This window comes from Fundulus heteroclitus, chromosome 11, assembly GCF_011125445.2.
Source record: "Fundulus heteroclitus isolate FHET01 chromosome 11, MU-UCD_Fhet_4.1, whole genome shotgun sequence".
Lineage (NCBI taxonomy): Eukaryota > Metazoa > Chordata > Actinopteri > Cyprinodontiformes > Fundulidae > Fundulus > Fundulus heteroclitus.
In genome coordinates this window covers 37,048,078-37,068,398 of record NC_046371.1, presented here as the reverse complement: position 1 = coordinate 37,068,398, position 20,321 = coordinate 37,048,078, and the positions used below count along the sequence as shown (strand labels likewise).

At 41.2% G+C, this 20,321-nt stretch overlaps 1 protein-coding gene across 1 annotated transcript in view; it reads left to right on the top strand.

Moving 5' to 3' along the window:
- Nucleotides 1–20,321, top strand: part of jam3b (junctional adhesion molecule 3b) — a 40,621-nt gene extending 20,300 nt beyond the window's left edge. The window contains exons 3-10 of the mRNA XM_012868154.3: nt 11,648–11,716; nt 11,799–11,912; nt 12,001–12,153; nt 12,683–12,885; nt 15,744–15,843; nt 15,930–16,059; nt 16,156–16,210; nt 17,538–20,321. Of these exons, the coding sequence (XP_012723608.2) occupies nt 11,648–11,716; nt 11,799–11,912; nt 12,001–12,153; nt 12,683–12,885; nt 15,744–15,843; nt 15,930–16,059; nt 16,156–16,210; nt 17,538–17,573 (860 nt within the window). The 3' untranslated portion in view covers nt 17,574–20,321. The remainder of the gene's footprint in view (nt 1–11,647; nt 11,717–11,798; nt 11,913–12,000; nt 12,154–12,682; nt 12,886–15,743; nt 15,844–15,929; nt 16,060–16,155; nt 16,211–17,537) is intronic.

Sequence of the window (20,321 nt, the reverse complement as noted above, 5' to 3'; positions counted from 1 at the left end):
ATTTGAATAGCCTTCCCTGGCTTTTTTGCCCCAGTTATTTTATTTTTTGGGATAGTCTAGTCTATTTTCTTACTTTACCACCCTTCTTTCTAAAATGCAAGAATATGTAAAATATTAAATAAACCCATACCATAAAGGAGCAATAATTGAAATTTCATAGAAAAAAATTAAAATAGTTTTGTGAAGAACTAAAGGTACGTTTTGAGATGGACTTTGGTTAAATGTCACACACTATCTCTCTGTGTTCTCCAATCTCTTTTTACATAGCCGGGTCAACCATGCATGTGCGTATGTACGTATGTACACGTGAACAGCTGCCCTCTCCCTCCCCTTGAACACGTAGAAACAAACAGATTGAGGAAAACAGACCACCATAAACACCATGCAAACCAGAGTGTGCTTAGTGTCGGCTTGTTTTCACCAGAGAGGGTGCAAAAAATGGCATTCTCCACTTTTGTTTCTATAATAGTAGACTAGTGGCATTATTTAACTAAAAATGTATTTCAAACAAATGTATTTGTTAAAGGCTGAGTTATCCAGTTCAGGTTTCATCTAAGTATTTTAGATTTAGAATTTCTGATGATCAAATGTAGTCCAGCTTCCTAAATAAAATGAAAGAATAAATAAAAACAAGCACCTGTCCTTTTTTTGTTCTATATATTATATATATATATATATATATATATATATATATATATATATATATATATATATATATATATTTATTTCCGTTTTCCTTCCTCTTCATGTTTTGTTGCGCTGTTGTGAGTCAGCCCAACAACTCTTTATTAGCCGACTACATCAGCACAAGTTCCCAATTTCTTTATCTATTATTTACTGCATGTATGTGTACAATGTTTAGTTTTGATGACTATGCATTAGGGCTGTATGATTTTGCCAAAAAATTAAAATTGCGATAAATTTCAACCATAATTGTGATTTAATTTTGACTTTTCTCTGCATTAACCACAAGCAACAAAAATGGCCTTCAGATAAATATGTTTGTAGACTATTTAAAACAAGACATGTATCAGTTTTTATTAAGAATATTCTTATTCAAGAGAACAGCTTGTTGAGTTGAACATCAACCCTTGTTGAACATAAAGTGAAACCAACTAACTAAAGTCTTTGTATTAAACAGTTTGACCTTTACTTAACGCTGTGGAGAGATTCCTGAAAGTTTCTGGTAAAAAAGTATAATTATATAAACTCTAAAAGAAGTATGATAAAATTAGTTTATCTCACTGCTGCTACTCTCTTCCCCTCCATGTGGAGTCAAACCCACTTTAAACATATTACCAACACCTAAAGAACGCGTCTGATTCACTAATTGTTACATAGCCAAAAATTGCAGACCTCTGATTTGGAAATTACGCTTTTTTGAAAAAAATTGTGATAATATTGCAAATGCGATTAATTGTCCAGTAAATATAGAATTGTTAACTATGTGTCACAGACAACACAGGACTTTCAGCATTGTTTTTGAAATATTTTCACAGTAGTAATTTACTTTAATGCGAGGGCTTTGTGAATAACTCATCGTGGTACTTCATCTGTTTGGGAGAATTGCATAAGAAGGAAGAATGGGGGGGGGGGGAAATGCTGCTTTCTGACTTCACTGGAAATCTGTCAATTAATACTGTGGTAAACCTCGAATTGTGTGGCCCACTCCACCCATGTTCAGTATGTAATACATTTATATGAAGGTTTAATATAGCTGCATATTTAGAATTCACTTGAGGTTTCCAGGCTCTTGGAGGGATTGGCTGCTCTGGATTCAGCTCCAGTGAGGTGGTATTTGCTAAGCAGCTGAAGGAACATCTGACACTTTTGTTTCTTACTGTTAGCCTTGTGCCGTTCATAATCTCTCCACCTGTACAAACATTCTTTTTCTTCACATATGGAGCATTTTTATTGTACTGTGTGAGTGATTAACCTACACTGTTTTACAAGAGAAAACCAGAAACGCGTTTAATGTTTCTCATTATTATAGAATGTTCTTTACTACAAAAAACAATTACTCTAAAGCATTTTCCAATAATTTACATTTATATGCCAGCAAACAGTGCTTTCTTCAAGAAACACAGAGCCTGCAGAGCCAGAAACCATGGTTGTTTGAATTATTTTGATGCCATAATATTTCTCTGAATGTGCAGCGGAGGCATGACCCAGTTACTGGCATCAACGTATGACAAGGCTTTAAAAAGCACTATTTCAGAACCGCAAAAAAAAAAGAATAAATAAATAACCATAACTTTCTGTTTAATGAGATGTTAGACAAATTGTTGGAGTAACTGGAGCACAGAGAAACAGCACCGCCCCTTCCCCACTTGTTGCTGTGCCCTGCCAATCACCTGGCTGAAGAAAGACAAGGTTTTCTTTTTGGAAACATTTCTGGTCTCAGAAAACTCAGACAGCAACGGTTTGGAGATGAAGGAAGCTCCACTCATCAAGCTTATTAAAGTAACTGTTTGAAATTCCAGCTAGCCAGACACAATGTGTGTGACGCAGCCGACAGCAGCTGCTAGCTTTACGGAAAGCCAGACTAGACTCTAGCCAGCTAGTTATTCAATATTCTGCTAATTATGCACTATACTTTTCCCTTAGTTTGGTGGATCATAATCAGAATAATAAAATGAAATAAATGATTTCTGATTACATTATAGCTGTACTAATATGTTATTTTTGTAGCAGTTTTCAGTTGTGTTTAAAAGCAGCTGTTATACATTATTACTACAATAATTGTGTTACTAAAGTAATCCTGTCAAACAGTTTTCTTGCTGGGAGTTTCCTACTGGACCCTGTCTAGTCTGAGACGTTTCAGAGGTTTCCTCAGCTCTAAGCTCTCGGCCCAAATAGGTAACGGCTGGTGCTAGTGTGCAAGAGATATTTAGTGTGGATGGAGAGAGAGAGGAGAGCTGCTGGATGACCCCAGCTGTGACGATACAACCTGGGGTCATTCTCCATGCCAGCTCAGCTCTCAACGCTTCCTCCCGTCATCGTTAAGGCACGTGTTGACTATTTTTATGTAACAACCATTCTGGGGCCTGTTTAGTCACTTTCTCCCACAGCCACCAAAACAGGTGGAAGCTTGGTTTTTCTGGTCGTTAACCTTGTTAGGATGGAAAGTCCGTTACTATAGAAATCTCCCTACGTTTCTATGGAAACTACAGCATCAGAGCATGTGCTAGCTGTGATCTAGCTATAATCATGTGTCAGAGGGATGCTTATGCTAAGACATGTATGGTCAGCATGTTTCTAATTCTGCTCCTCTTTGTAAAATATTTTTCTTCATTTAACCTTTTTTCTTTCAAATATTGCACGTCAAATTTTTATGTACTGTGTCCAGAAACATAGCAGTCACATGTTGACTGCAAAAGACCCTAGCTAGAGAACATAAACATTTACACCCCGTAAAAGCCGTCCTGGGCTTTCAGAGGAATATTTCCATGAGGAATACTTCATAGGGACGACCAAGTAAAGCCGCACAGGAGACTTAGCAGCCTCTTCACACAGGAGAAACCATCTAACACATCTTTATTCAGATATCTGAAGGTCGCTGTGATCCTGGACATCATACGCTGTAGAACTTTAACCACACCATTGAGCCATTATTTAATTAAACAAATGATGGAGCATTTTTGATTGTTAGAATTAAAATGAATGCAAGCCTTCTCAGTTTATCTTTAAAAGAATTATAAAAGATTCATAACAAGCAATTCAAGTTTGAAGGAGACATTTGTGTATAATGATTTAACACAAGTTTTGGAATAATTCAATGCTTAAATCCTACGAGTGACTTGGAGTGTGAGTGGCTTTAGATGTTTGTGGTTAAAAGTAGAGTCTGCGATTTTTCCCCTTTTTGAACAAGTGTGCATGCCCAAGACCGTCTTACCTGCTGTTCCGCTCCTCAGGGGGATCACATGAAGAAAACCTCCCAAATCACCCCCGGTCTCACTTCTTTCTACTGAGGCCTTCCTCTTCTTCTTATAAACTCTCAGCCATGTTCAAAGTATACAGTGAGAGCAGTGGAGCTACAATGAATGGTTATCACTAAAGCTAACTGCTAAGCTAACCGTATACATAACCACTAGAAGTGCGCATGCGCAGCCAGCAAGCAGAAACTAACAAGGAACGAGCACACACTGGCGTTATGTGAGCGCGTCAGAATGATTGGCATGTGGGACAACCAGTAGATAAGGTGATACCCCAGAACCTGAGGGACAGAGGGGGGTGAGAGCTGAACCAAACTGACAAATCCCTGCTCTTTGGACCGAACGGCAGGGATTGGAGTTTTTACAGGCCTACAGCTCCCATGGAGATTGGTTTCTTTAACTTTTTATACCTTTTTCTGAAAACATAATGTAGTACCGTAAGTCGCTCCGGAGTACAAGTCGCACCAGCCATTAAATGCATAATAAAGAAGGAAAAAACATATATAAGTCGCACTGGAGTATAAGTTGCATTTTTGGGGGAAATTTATTTGATAATATATAACATCAGGAACAGACATGTCATCTTGAAAGGCAATTTTAAATAAAAATAGAACGGAGGCAACAACAGGCTGAATAATTGTACCAGTGTTTCCCGCAGCGCTATGTTGGCGAGGCGGCCGCTTTGCCAAACTCACGCTACCGCCTCGCCAACATTCCAAAAAAAAAACCTAAGTCGATATGCTTGCATGTTTATTTGACGGTAACAGGCGTTTTTTTGTTGTTGCTTTCGTGTGTGCATACTACTATGCAGAATGGCTCTGATACAGGCTGCTGGCTGTAGCAATCAGCTAACTGAGCAGATCATCTGTTCTTATTTCTGCCAAGATCATTTCCAAACAACTGGGATAAGAAATAAGAAATGGAGGGTCATTCATATCTGCTGTTGGTCTTCCACCGTAAGATTTTCTTAATTTTTCTGCCGACTGTCTATGATGGCATCTCTCCACTTGTGGTGAGGAAACTATTATTGATATGAGCGTCATAGAACCTCACCTCACAGTATCAAAACCATTATCTAAACCAGTTCTAAACAGCCGTCAACAATTACAACCTTAAGTAATAAGCAATGACTAGCAGTCATTATCAAGAGAATGAAATAATAACCTTAGATTTCTTCTACGTATCCCTTAATTCATTTTCAAAGTAATCTGTTTAGAATCTACAGAAGCAATTGTCCTGATCCTCTGGTGTTTCTGTTTTGATTCAGTTAACTCCTGGATCACGCTTTCTTTAGTTTTTTCTTTATAGTGTTTGTTTATATTCTTGCTTTTGTGGACAGGAGGGTATTTGTTACTTTTATAGGGTTTTGATTCTCTCTTGGGTGAGATTTGGTTGGATTTCTGCCTGTTTCCTCCCTGTCTGCTCTCTACCTGTCGCCCGTTATCCATCTGACTGCTTACACCTGGCTTCTGACTCATCTCCCCACGCCACCTCACTGCATATAGACTTCTGGTTTCCTCCTACACAGTGCTGGATGGGCTCCTTACTGTTTGTGTTTTTCTCCCCCATATTTCCTTGTTCCTCCATGCCACTTTTTGGCGGCATTAAAACCTTACTGCCTCCCTATCTCCATCTGCGTCTGGGTCCTTCCACATTCTCAGAACGGGACAGCAGGTAGATTTGAACACGCACTGTGGAGTGAGTGGAGTGAGTTGAGAATGATAAACCTCTGGGCCCAGCTGAGTGTTCCTCAGCAGTCCCAGTCCTCATGTCCTCTCCACAGCGTACAGCTTTGACTTGTCACCAGCCAAGCTACTTAGTTGGAAGTGTTGAAACAGTGAAACAAGGTGCTGAATATGAATCAGGGCTATGTAGGCCATGTTGTTCAGGTAACAGTAGCAGTGGTGCATGCACTGTGAGCTCTTCTGTTCTGGCTCTGGAGGAACATGCCCAGTCTACCTGTCCTACAGGAGGAAGTTAAAGCATCCTACCGTTAAACTACAGCCTACACCGTCATGTTGGTGTCCAGGCTGACATGACAGACCGGTCAGAGAACAGGACAGCATTTTATTATGATGCCGTCATTTCTGTTGAGTGAAGAATTTCAAAAAAGTGTGGAAGCAAATGTATCGTATCCAGCTTTATTTATAAAGCACTTATAAACACCATACAGGACCAAAGGACATGCGTTCGGTATTAAAAAAGACGATAAAATGAATAGAATGAAATAGATGACGTAAGCACTGTCATATAATCTAAAGACACACAGCAGTAGCGTGTGACTAGTTTTGACTTGGTTTGTAAAAACCTGGCTGCGTACTTTGAGTTTCTTAAGGGGCGTGGGAATATTCTCCACAGGCATGAAGTTGAGACACTCCACAGGGAATATTACTGGTTGCTTAATTGAACCTTTCTATTTCTGATGCTGGTATCATCTCACTGGATTTAGTGAGCAGCAGGGTAGGAGACAAGTGCAGCATCCCAGGGGATGCTGCCAAACAAGGAGGAGCTCATTACACAGCGTAGGCTTGGAGAACTGCTGCGCTCCGCTGTGCCTGCTGTATTATTCAGTGATGTAAAACTGAGAGAGTGGGTTATGAGGGCATTACACCAAGATTACAGAGAATAGCCTGAGCCCATCATAGAGCGGGCAAGGAAGATTAGGAAAAAAAACCTGGATGTAGATTTGCAGATTAACACAACTCACATCTGTAGCGAACCAAGAAAGGAAAACTGGTATGTAGGTCAGTGAGCACCTGCATGATTTAAAAGCTATTGATCTCCTGCCCACCGCTGTGGACTCAGACGCTGTCCTGCACAGTGACTACGGACACACGGTTATCCCTGCCACCGTTAGTACAGCTGATGAGGCCAACAGCAAAGAGGCTATTAAAGATGAGGAAAAACACAGGAAGGATGAGTTGGTCCTAATCAGAGAAAGGTGCTTGGAGAGCGAGCAGGAAGAGCCCCTCCTATATCGCACGGTCAGCACTTTCTGATAATTTACTGAATGTGTGCGCTGAATTGCTAAACAGGGCTATAGTGGAGATGCTATATGTATTTTCACTGGAAGGTTACTTGGAAAAAAAGCTTTATCTACTTTCTTTGATGTGATATTCATAAATCTGTGAGACTATTGCCAAGAGAATAATAATCAGTTACTATAAATTAACACTGATAACTCTGATCAATTGCTTAGCCATTTTAGCTGTATATTGTTTCTTGTTAATTTGCAAAGCTTTCCTTGTCTGCCATTAAATGATGACACAAAGACATATTCTAATCAAAGAGAGAAAGTCTGCCAGAGGCCAGTCCTCTTCAGTGGGAGTTTAATGGGGTTTCCTGGACAGCTGTTTCCAAGGCGCATCTCTCTAGCTTTTTTTTTTATCTCCATGTCAAACTCACTTCAGCACCTAATCTGCCTTAATACTGACCAAATAAAGGAGGATTGCATGAGCTGGGAGGAGACTCCAGTAGTTCTGTAAGACCAGAGAAGAACCTGATTGCTTTAGGTAAAATAACATTGGTAGACCAAATTAGTGCTACAGCTAACACAGTCACATTGTAGTGCTGCCCCAGTTAGATTAAGGTATGATGGTTAAAACAATACATAACATGCCAAGCTTTTGTAATTAACGTTAAACTGATGGTAGGAAAAAAATAGATCGATAAAATAGAAATCACATCGATCAATATCGATAATTATCTGAAAATTCTAAACTTATATTTTAAATGCAGCCCTGACCATTTTATGCTGTTGCTTAATGACCTTTTTTTTATAAAGAACACACAAACACTGAATACAAACTCAACCCTTCATTGTTTTTTGCTCTCTGAACTGTTTGAAGGGGGCGGAGCTTGGTGACGGAGCGTTCCTGGGTCTGCGTTTGTGATTGGTTGGGAGGGTGTAATGACTGTAGTATTAACCTACACGATAGGCTAGAATGCAAAAGGAAGGAAAACTGTACTTCCATTGAACTTTTTATTGACCCTTTTTTTCTATTGAACCACATGTTGTTATTGAATTATCGTCCGGTGCTAGGAGGACTGTTCAGTCTGTCATTTTTATATTATTAGCGTAAAGTAGCCAAGGCTTATCTCACCGTATAAACTATCACGGTTTCACTGTAAACAAAAATGTAACATACTGCTTATTACAGTTAGAATACCATTATCTATAAAATGAATTTTTATGTTTATTTTGATAAATATGCACACATGGATTAAAAACATGCTTAATTTAATGTTATTTTTCAAATAGATGGGTTATTTCCCAGAGTATTTTACCTCTTGTCATTCTGTTTGTAATAGAGCAATAAGTGGATGGATGGATGGATGGATGGATGGATGGATGGATGGATGGATGGATGGATGGATGGATGGATGGATGGATGGATGGATGGATGGATGTGCATTGCTTACTTGCTTGCAGGAAGCCAGGTGCAGTTGTAAAACAGCATTTCCTTCATCAGATAAGAAATACCTTTATTGTCCCACAACAGGGAAATTATGCGTGACAGTCGTAAAAGCACACTAGATTAATAAAATGAACCACAAGCTAATTTAAAGTTAAGCTCCAAAGTGAAAGAATGAATTTATGAGATAGCAAAAAAAAGACAATATTGTGCAATTATTGATAAGTGTGATTGGGGGCCACTAATGTGGAAGCGAAGAGGGTAAGAAAAACCTTTTATTCCTGAACAGAGATATTTCCAAACAGCTGAATTAGTCTTTCTTGTAGAATAGAAAAAGTGTAGCAGCCTTCTTTCAGCCAGCTAATTAGCAATGTGCATCTACAGATGGACGAGGCCAGTGCCGCATTACTGGAAGCTGCAGAGAAAACTGCTCACTCTGTTTTTTCTGGCATTGGATTTTAAGAATATTTAAACATCGGAAACAATATGACGGAAAATTTCCACCATTCTGTAAGCTAATCATTTCCTTATCTTTTTAGTAGTCTGTAAATCACTTTCCTATTTATTTAACCGTTTATCGTCCACAATTTGATTGCAAGCGGAGCTATGCCACCATAAATTCTTAGAACACATTGAACAATTCTAATCACTTAGTCATATTCAAAACAATGCAAAATATTATGTCTGCAACAATGAACATTTACTCACCTCTGGATGCCAGATGCTTGAAATAAAATGTAACAATCTGACCTCTTTGAGGTACTCCTGGATCACTGTAATTCCATTTCCAGTCAGATAATACTTAACTACATTAAAAACATACAATGAAAGTAACCTTTCCTGCCCAGATGCCATTAAACGTTATGAATTCCACATCCTTTATTTATTCTATGGCACTTGGAGCCTAAGGCTGTAGTTATCACAGCAGCAAACATTCATTTCTTGCTTTAGTAGTTATATAGGAGGAAGACAGGTTTTGCTCTTTTAAATCAACTACAAATAGCCTTAAGCTTGAAAGAAAGTTGAGCTTTTTTGTTGGTTCCCCTATAGTGAGAGCCACAGCTGATCTGAAATCATATTTTGTAACATTTCTGGTGACCCTTTTGAATATGACATATGTAGCATTAATATTTGATTTTAGTAAAGAGCCAGAATGAAGTTGCTGGGAAACTGGCTGAGTATTTTCCCTGCTCAATGGAATGTAAAACATTGTAAAAAGAAGGGTAGACCATCCATGACAGTAGCAGATTAAACTTTACCTGTCTTAAAAGGACAGCAGATAGGTGTCCGAGTCAGCTGTTGTATGTCAGTAGTTGTCAGATGAATAGAAAAAGATGGATGTAGTGGAGGTGCTGGATCACTGTTAACCGCATACAGTGCTGTCCCTCGTGCATGGCTTGGCCTGGCCAACCGTTGTCTGCTCCACCTCCAGTCTACCAGCACAAGCTGAAAGCCTGTGAGCTTTTGGTTCTGACTGTTCAGAGAGACTGATGAGGAAAAGATGATGCTGCACAGCTGACTGGACTGATTGTTGAAGCTTCCACCTCCAACCTAAACTGATGTAGGGAGATCATACATCAGCTTCTGTGAGGACATGTGTGCAAACTAAGAACATTTGCTGTTTCAGCAACATTAAGCCACGGTTTTCATCACAACTGAGGCAACCGCGTCATACCAAAGAAGTCTTCCACAGTGGAGACCTGGCTCTGCGTAAGCAGACTAGAAATAAGCTAACAAAGGAGAACAAGTTAGCAAAAAGACACTTCTGTGATAAATAAAACATGTGGGAGAACTCTGAAGTTCCCACCTGCTTAAAACACCAAGAAACAGACCATCACAAGATTAAATGACTACAGACCCATTGCTCTGATGTCTGTGCTCATAAAATCATTCGAGCGCCTGTTGCTGAAGCATCTGGGACATCATATATTTATATGTGTGTGTATGAAAAAAAAAAGATCAACATCTCTTGAACATATGGCTCATATTCTTACCGTTTCCCTGAAAAAATCTCAGCAGATAAAGTTGATTGTGATTTTCTTCTCCTTTGGTGACCACCTTTTCCTGCTGGTGTTGTGTTGTGAGCACGGGCTAAGCCTAAGCTTCTATCTTGTTATGATCTTGAGAAAGATCCTGGGCTAATCAGCTTAGGCTGTCTGCTTTAACAGGTGACGGTAGACGCTGCTGTGTATTCAGATGCCAGTTGGCTGAGGTCACTTTATCCCTGTTGGAGTGGCTTCCTTTGAATCAGAGGGCTTCAACCTTCTACCACTAATTAGGAGCTGACTGCCGTCACACAGCGCCGTGTCTACTGTAAAACATTCACCGCTGGCTTCTCAGGCTTTTGTTTGTCAGTTTGATTGTCCTCGGTTAGTTTTACATTTACGAGCCTAAAAGACCACAAAGCTTCACCTTGTGGTGGTGGCGAGGAGGCGGACAGTTGAGTTTTACCGTTTATCAGAACCAGGCGTTCACCTTGATGTCCTTTGGACAGTAGACCTCTGAGCTGCACCGTGACTTTGTGCGGCCTGAAATCTCAGATGCATGCCAGATCTCCTCGTTGTGAAAGCAGCATCTTGCTGATGTGAATGTTCAGTAGAAAATAGCCTGAACAAAAATAGATTTTCAGTGACCCTGCATCCAAAAGCCAGGCCATCATTTTAGATCTCAGCTGATCTGAGTGTTGATGAGCACGTTCTCTGGTTCACAGTCATGCAGAAGTGATTTGCATGAATTTTTTGTGGACCATAGGCTGTCAGGATGATTCAGCAGAGCCCTCTCCCAGATCCTGTCCCTCACATCTTTCTGGGTGTTTTGCACCATTTGTCCCACATGGGCAGCAGCATCAGGCCCAGAGACAGACAGAAAGAGAGAGAGAGAGAGAGAGAGAGAGAGAGAGAGAGAGAGAGAGAGCCTCGGCAGGCAGATAAACTACTGCCATGGCGAGCCTGCCCTGAAAAGGCCACATGCCTCCCTGCACAATTATCCACTGTGCATGGAAACAACACCCCCACCCTCAACTTCCACACCCACCCACACTCACACGCAAACACTCAACTGGAAGATGGACAGTAACGAAACAAGGATAAATACTTCTGCATGTCCAGATTGTCCCACAGATTTAGACCTTCTTCCCTTTGATTATGTTTGTGAAATTTAATTCAGGCTTAGGCATTAATTCCATCCCCAGGGAAAGAGTTAAAACAGAGGATGTCAGCTGGTACAGCACAGCATGAGATCATCAGCGCATCATGAAATCCTCTGTCTTATGTCGCCTCTCTGCTTTTTCTTTCACAGGTTACTTCACCGCGTTGGCAGTGGTGCTGAAAACAAGTGACGAATTCCCCTCCACGGATGAGTTTAGCAGTAAGTGCTCACTGATTTAACAAATAAAACTAGTCAAAAAGGATTTCTTCATATCACGTGCTCTTATTCTTTTCCATTGCAGAGGTTGAGTTGTCATGTTTGATTGAGTCCATTTCCACAATAAATCCCAGAATTGAATGGAAAAAGATCATAAACAATAAACCGAGTTATGTTTACTTTGACAAGAAGATCTCAGGTAAAGTACGACCAGGTGTGACTTCAGCTGTTGGTCTGTTTGTCTGCTGCTTGCTTTTGAACTTCAGGTTTTGTTTCTGTTCTGCCAGGTGACTTGGAGAACAGAGCTGTGATCAGAGAGCCGGCCACGTTAGTAATAACCAACGCCACCAGATCAGACACAGCCAAATATCGCTGTGAGGTCACTGCTGCTGATGATACGAAGTCTTTTGATGAGATTGTGATCGACCTTGTAGTGAGAGGTATTCTGACTTCCTTCATCTCTGGTTAAACTGTGGGTTTCAGTTAAGCAACGTGTTTTTAAAGTGAGTGGAAAGGCAGAGGGACAGCAGTCATTTTGCCCTTAAAAGGCAGACTTCACTTTGTGGCACACGCTGGATGCTGTAAAGTGAAACCCTGTTGTAGGTCGCACCAACCCTGTGGCATACTCACGGCGATGCGTTATGATCAGAACTGCCCAGCTGCAAAGGAGTGTTCTGGGCTATAAGAGGAAGGCTCTGAAACTGCATCTGCTCCGAATTGCAGCGCTAAAGAAAGCATGTGCTACGTGTTTCGGTGACGTTTTCTGGCACGGCCCAAAAAGCGGGTTCCCTCCTGGTTCTGTCTGTGCTGTCGCTCCATGGATCCATGGGTTCTTGGTCTTTATAAACCTTCAGGGTGAATTAGAGGCCCAGCAGCATCAGCTCCATTCTCCTGAGTGATGCTTTTAGAAAGAAAATAAACTCAAGACTCACTGTCCTGATTCTGATCATATGTTCTGTGCCACCACAGTGAAGCCAGTGGTGCCAAAATGCAGCGTTCCAAAGTCTGTGCCTTTTGGGAAGACGGCTGAGCTCAGCTGCGTGGAGGAGGAGGGCTTCCCCAAGTCCCAGTACCAGTGGTTCAAGAACAACGAGGAGATTCCAAACGACCCAAAGACCAGTCCCAAATTCTTCAACTCCTCATACACGCTCAACACAGGAACAGGAACTCTGGTCAGTATGCGGGTGCACGTGTTTGGGCAAGGACACACAGGAGGGGCACGGGCGGGGCGGGGCGGCGGGGACAGTGGCCTAACGCCCAGGGGAAGGGGGCAGATATTTTAGGGACAGTTGAGGGGCTCAGGCTCGAGCCATGACGGGAATCTGCTGTCCTCGCTTGCACATTCCTCAATTCTAGGTTACTTTCCAGCAGCACAGGCTGAGTGGTCCCCTGTCAGCCATGGGATGAGACACAGCGCAGTAAACTGCTCTTTGTCTGAGAACAGCTCAGAGCTGTTAAACTAAAGAAATCTGGAAAGGCTTCATTCAGCTCTCCTAACCTGAGGAAAAGGAGCTTTCATTCTGATCCCTGCATGCAGAACATTTTTCACTAACTCAAAGTAAAATCATGCTGCATTATTTTTACCAGATAAACACTGAAGGTTTCAGACTACATACAAGGTGAGCGTGATGTGAGAGAACATGTTAGACCTGTCGTGGTTCAGCCCGTCTCTAAAGTTCTGTAATCCACCACTGAAAACATCTGGACTCCACAGTGGTTCTGCTGCAGGACCTTTACTGCACCAATGGCTAAAGATAATTCTTTAAACTTTGACTTTCTTTTAGAATCATCTTTCTGCGGCATGAACTTTCAAAGTTTATTAGTGACAGTGCAAACAGCCATGTTTGTTTAATGTCATCAATTTTAACATGTAATAACAGCAAGAAGGGAAGGAAGCTGTAAAATGAGTGAAAAGGGATCATGAACACACGCTGATACCTCAGTAAATGTTAACATTCATATATCAGATATTCACATGTCTCCCTGCATCTAAACATATTGTGGAATTCATGCCTCTAAGCCAAGTGTCTATAGTTTTTTTGTTTTTTGCAACTGACACATTTTAAAGGGAAAGGTTGGCTGTTTAAAAGAAATAGTGTGTAAGGCAGCCAGCATCTTGCCTGATGTAAACAGTGGACAGGAAGCTCTCTGCAGACTCAGGAACAACCAGGACTAGCCATTTGTTTTGCAGTCTAAAACAATTTTAAAAGTACAATGTCATCATTAAATGCCTGGTCCCTTTATTACTGACTCAGAGTAACCAAGTCGTCACTGCCATCGTCATGGTACTAACATTTAAAACTTGATACTGATGCTAAGAAAACAACACTTCAAACCATTTTTCAATACCAGGGCAACATTTTTGAAGGCCCTGGCTTATTTTGGGTTAACAGCAAAAATATGATTTGTTACAATTTGACAAACTTACAGAATTTGACAAAATAACATTTAGTATAAGTGTTAATATTCTTTATAGAAGTGTATTTGTTTTAGGCATGTAGTTATTTGATTTTATTATAATTACTGATGTTTTGTGTATAATTATGGTTCCTTTTGCCGATGATACAATTAAAAATTGTGGTTTAAAACAAGCATTGATCTGGTGCATATAAAATATATTTTCCCATTATAAACAAGGATCTGGTCCATGCAAACATTCAGCAGCAGTCCTGTCTGATTTCTGTCTTCCTGGTAATTTTGCATATTTCCTTTACTTACCAAGAACTAACAGCAGGGTAGGTAATTGTGTTTTTCTATTTATTTCTGTTCTAATTGTCAGACTCAGTGGGGCTCCACCATAACCCGTGTTATTAGCCACATTAGTAGGAGTGGCAATCTTTTACTATCTCACAATTTAATTCAGATTTTTGGGGCCACACTTTATTATTTTTTGGCACTGCTGACCTTTCTGTTGGTCTCTTAACAAAGCTGTGGATCAGCTATCTCAGTGAAAAACCTACGGCATGTCTGCCTGCAACGTGGAGATGAACCCCTTGTTCTCCACCACACTGTAGAGCTGTACATCTTTGGTAATGAAGCAGGCAATAGACCTGTTTTATTTAGTTTGCAGAGATCTTGGTGAAGAACTGCAGTGTGCGTTGCTCTGCTGCTGGTGGCTGACTCTGCTCCGTGTCCTTTAGCTCCGGGTGATGCCTGGTAATGTGAGACTGCATGTTTGTGGTGTTCCCAAAGTGCTTACTCTTCATTTTGCAAACCTTGCACATTGTGAAGATCATGTCATTCTGGGCATTCAATAAAAAAGGAGTCCAAATCTTTGCCTTCAACCAAGACTGAGCCCATTTTTTTACTTTCCTCTTTGGTTTAGGGCTTTCTGCATACGTCCCAGACTCGGCTGTGGGTGACGTCATAACTTTGGTTACATAATGGAGACTGACAGCCAGCGGATTTATTTTATTTGTTTATTCTCTAAAATCAATTTTGGAAAGTTTTATATGGATTCTGAATTTCAGTAAATGTGAATTGTGATTGTTATGTAAATGCATTTTTTGGCACACCCCTACACATCAGCCTCCCATAGCTTTACAACTAAACGGAGCTATAATGGTGAAGGGCTTCTGATACAAATGGACAGTGGGATAAAAAGAAACATATTTACTGATGGATTTATCACCCTTCTTCCTCTACATTCCTAAGGAATTAGTGTGAAATTAGTAAAGGGTATCAGGACCACATTTTCACATTCAGTCAGTTTTATCAAGGCAAGCCAGCCGGTAGTCCATGTCTCACTGATTTTCATATTTTATGTGAATTTAACTTGAATTAAACATTTATCTCTAACTTTCCCTGACTGACAAATACAACTGTGTCTGTTACTGAATAATATACATGTGGTGTGAAGGTCACTGCTTTTCCATGTAAAGGAACTGTCAGTAAAAAAGCAAAGCCAGAACCTTCCCTCAGTAATGTGTTAGGATGTTCTTCACTTGTCCTTAAATAACAAGGACGGCTGACATGAGGAAAGTAGTGCCGTGGCAGGCTGTTTTTTACAGCTTTCACCTCTTCTATGCAGACATTCACTGCAGTCAGAAAGGAAGATGCAGGTGATTACCACTGCCGAGCCAAGAACGACGCCGGACAGGCTCAGTGTGCGCCGCAAAACATGGAAGTGTGTAAGTGTCTGAGCTTTATGTGGCAGCTATTAGGCTGGATCCAGATATCAGTTCCTGATTTGTTTGTTCTGACCTGACCTCTTCAGATGACATTGACATTGTGGGGATCGTACTGGGAGTGCTGGTGGTGATTATCGTGCTGCTATGTATAACGGTGGGAATTTGCTGCGCCTACAAACAAGGCTACTGCTCCAGTCCGAAACAGACCGGAAACAAGTAAGTTATCCAGTTATCATCCTTCCTGAAACCCTCAACCAGCAACACCTAAGTTAACCAATCCGCCATACCTGTGCTTTGATTTGTGTGCATCAGTTACAAAGTTCCAGCCAAGGGAGACGGAGTGGACTACGTCAGGACAGAGGATGAGGTTTGTACATCCAGTCTCCAGCAGGGTGCTCAGTAAAGACGCTGGTTTGTTTAATCTGGAACAGCAAAAAACTCCCAACAAACTCTGACAGCTTTACCAGTCATACTCAGAGAACAGCAGCCGGCCAAATCTAGCAGATTCTGCATATGTTGGCTCAGGATGGAACGGTTTGGAGCAATGAGCGCATGTCAGCCCTGCAGACTGAACCGCTAAGGCTTTCTGCATGGCTGTGATACACCAGCTGATTGCAGTGATATGACCATCAGGTTGCTATGGAGAACAAAGCAGGTTCTCTGTTGCAGGATTAAATGTTGAGTGTGTCTTTATTCAACCTGCTATCCAAGGGGCAAACATTAGCAAGAGAAGCTAGTTGGACAGATGTTTCCTGGAAGGCGGCTGTAAGCAGCGCTCAGCTAAGATCTCTGAACCCACTTTCAACATTGTCTGTTCTCAGTCAGCCATGGCTGCACCAGCTCAGCCAGTCCACACAAACAGCAGGTAGAGCAGTGTGAGCAGGTTTCATGCTGCCCTGCTCCTCACTGTGCCTACAGTACTTTCTAACTGTGCCTACATTAGGCCTTCAGCTCAGAGCCATTCAGCGCTGGCTCTGCCTGTTCCCCCCCAGGCCTTACGCAGCTCATACTAAGATGACTACAAGGTGTTTGTGGACTGGTTTCAGAGTATTTTGGGAAATAGACAAATGGCTGCAAGGTCAGGACCTTTAACATTTAACATGCTAACTGAGGCCTGCAGCATCTCAGCTGGAGTTCTCTCTAATTTCTCTGAGCAGTGAACAGAACTTCATGGGGCGACGACTTAAAGGTTTTTCACTTAGAAACAACCAATCTCACTGTGGAATAATGGATTATTTAGTTATAGTTATATATATATAATACCATTGTGAAATGTTGCCAGTGTTTTTGTTCATCTGGGGTCTTTTTTGCATAACTTTCAGTAGTTATGTTCTGTAAGTGTAATCATTTGGGGATATACAGGGAAAAAGAAACATTGACTTTACCAAAGGATCAAATGCTTGGTAGGTTGTATAAACAATCAGTTAATAATGTACATAGTTGATTATTTAAGCTGTAATAGTAACTTTATTACTTTGAAATACAACCAAAAACACAATGGAAATATTGGGACAAATCAGATTCCTTCAGTTTGCAAAAGGCCATTTCTTAACCCTGCTGATTAACTTATATAATAGTTTGGCCGTGATGGGCAATAAGTATTGATTCTAATCATCATTTCCACATGCAAAACAAATGTTTTAAACTAACATAGTGCTGCTGTATGTACCTTAAATGCTGTGTGCACTCTGCAGGGGGATTTTCGACACAAATCATCATTTGTGATCTGATAATGGGAGGAGGACAGCGAGGGCTGCTCAGCTCAGAGATGTGACATGTGGGCCGGCCCTCCAGCTGTTGGACCGCCGAGCTGCAACAGTTCAAGCTCCGAGTTCACAGCAGGACTCAAATCCAACCACTCAAACTTGCCAAAGGTGACAGGAGCCTGCAGGCCACAAGATGTAAAAATAGTATCACCCTCATTGAGTTTGTTTGCTAAATTATGGTTCTTTATTTCCAGTCATTGCATGGGTTTTAACATGAATTGAGGAGGCAGGAAGGAAGCATCTCTGATCTGCCAGGTAGAAAAGGGGAGGAGCCTCTCTCTCCTCTGCAGGCAGTCTATCATGTCAACTTTCTACTGTAAACATTTAGCTTTTGTCATTTGTACAACATTTGTTTTCTACTGTTGAAACACTATTTTTGATGGAATATATTTTAAAATGCCTATAGATAAAAGTTTACTTTTTTAAATATTTGTAAAATACTAACATGTGTGTTTAGGTTGTTTTCTTTCTTTCTTTCTTTCTTTTTTGGTTGTGGATAAAAGTTTGTACCACTTTAACCACTTTGTGTTGAGCTGTAAGCATTCTCACCTTTTCAGAAGAAAGAGACTGAAACGGGCTGCTGGTCTAGACCGAGGTGTGCGTCCTGATGGGTGGTCTCACCCACTGAATCGCTCCAGCCAGTCTGTGTTCAATTATTCGTGTTTGTCCATAGTCTTAGTGAGAGGCTTTAATGAGTGCCAGTCAGATGCTGTGAAACACTGGACACAATCCGAGCTGCGTGTTTTCTCATTTAAGTGTCCTTACAGTTAATCCCGTGTCGGTTGCCGTTACTGTCAGCATAGAGTTTGCCGTCATACACACAGTATATGTTGAGTACACTAGAACAGTGAGAGGGATGATGATACAGGGTTTGTAAGTTAACCTTCCAGAACCAGCGGACCCAAACATGACGGCTAAAAAGCTAGGTACAGGGTTCCTATGCAGTCTGGACAAGTAACTCCTGCATATTAACTGTGGAGGAACCCTGAACCTGGTGTTGTTTCTCCTAAAGGAGATCAAGTCTTCTGAAGACTTAATGTTGAATTACCAATGGATTTAACGGCAGAAGTACCTTATTAGAAAATAGTATTTTAACCAGTCCATTTAGTGTGCAGAGCTAAAAATGTTCTAACAGGAACAAGGAATAATTAATAAAGGCTGGGCTGCACCAACAAACAACCCTTCAGTGCAGGAATAGTCTTGATGGGATTTAAGCAAAGCAGATCAGATTCAGATCAACGTACATTTTGTCTTGTGTGTCTTGTGTGTGTGGAAACAGAAAGGAGGATCCCAGCTTGTGTCTTTGGGCTGTTCTGTGCATATTCACTAAATGTTAGTGTTGTTTCTGAGCTGTCTAAAAACGTGGCCCTGGGTACGTTTCATGGCTGTTTCTCAGCTGAGGAAGCACCTCAGACTAAACAGCAGCCTCATCTCTTTGCTGTGACTCATTCAGGAACAATCCCAGCAGAAAGGAAGGTAGCAGCCAGCCGCTCATCATCACTCTGTAGTTCCTGTCACCTTCTCTTCCTACTGATGATGCAGTTATGTCTGGACAGGGCTCCCCAACACTTGGAGCAATTTAAATGCATCCAGTACAGAAACGCACTCTGTGCATATGAAATGACAAATAAAGTTGACTAAGTCTAAAGGCAGCTCAGTGTGGAGACCAGTTTAGCTTGGTGGGATAGTTGGTACTGTAACATAACACAAACCTCAGACACAGTCATTTGCTGACTCATGTAGCTCCAAATAGAAAAAATCTTACATCTTTCTTGATGTTAACATTTTTAAATATCATGTCAGAAAAATCAAGTGAAACGTTCTCCTTGAAGTTAGAGGTCTGACACTAGCAAACCCTTGGGCAAGGCACTTAACCCCAAGTTGCCTACTGAGCTGCGTCTTGGTGTATAAATGTGTGTGTGTCAGTGAGAGCGACTGGGTGAATGTGGCTATAGTGTACAGCGCTTTGGGTGGTCAGCATGACTGGAAAAGCGCTCTATAAGTTCAGTGCATTTACCATTTACCATGCATCCACTGTGGATGCTGTGTGTGTAAAAAGCTCCTCATGCTGCTGACATTTAAATGTTGTCATCACTTTTTATTGGCTGGGACGTAGCTGTTCCCGCTTGCAGCTGGAACGCGGTGCAGTCGGTAGAGACTGGTGGCGTCATTCCCACATCCAGACACACATGGAGCAAATGGGACACCAACAGTGACGGGCGTGGCAGTTATTTACTGCATCTGTCACCTCAGACACACACAGGCTCAGAAACACAGATTTTTGGGCACATATGTTTCAGCCAAAGTTCACTTGGGAATACTGGGATTTACGTCTGGAGGGTTTTTGGTGGATCTCAGCCTCTGCAGCTTCAGTCACAGCTCCTGTTCTCATTCCACTCAGCGAAGCTGATGCTACACACAAGTATAAATTTCTCCGGGTTCTGGAGGGTTAACACTTGTACTGATTGTAAATAGATGTTGGAGTGTTTTGGTTTTTTTTCTTTCTTTTAAGATTATGTGAAGCAGTGAAGACATTTTTAAAAACTGAGGCAATATGAAACTCTTTCCATTAGTGAGACTGAAAAAGGGAAACATTTCATCCAATCTTTCACAACAGGAGAACAAGAGCTTCTTGGGTCAGCTTTAGATGCTACAACAGAGCTCTTTAGTAATTGGAGTTTCTATCAAGTCTGTTAAAAAAAAAAAAAAAAA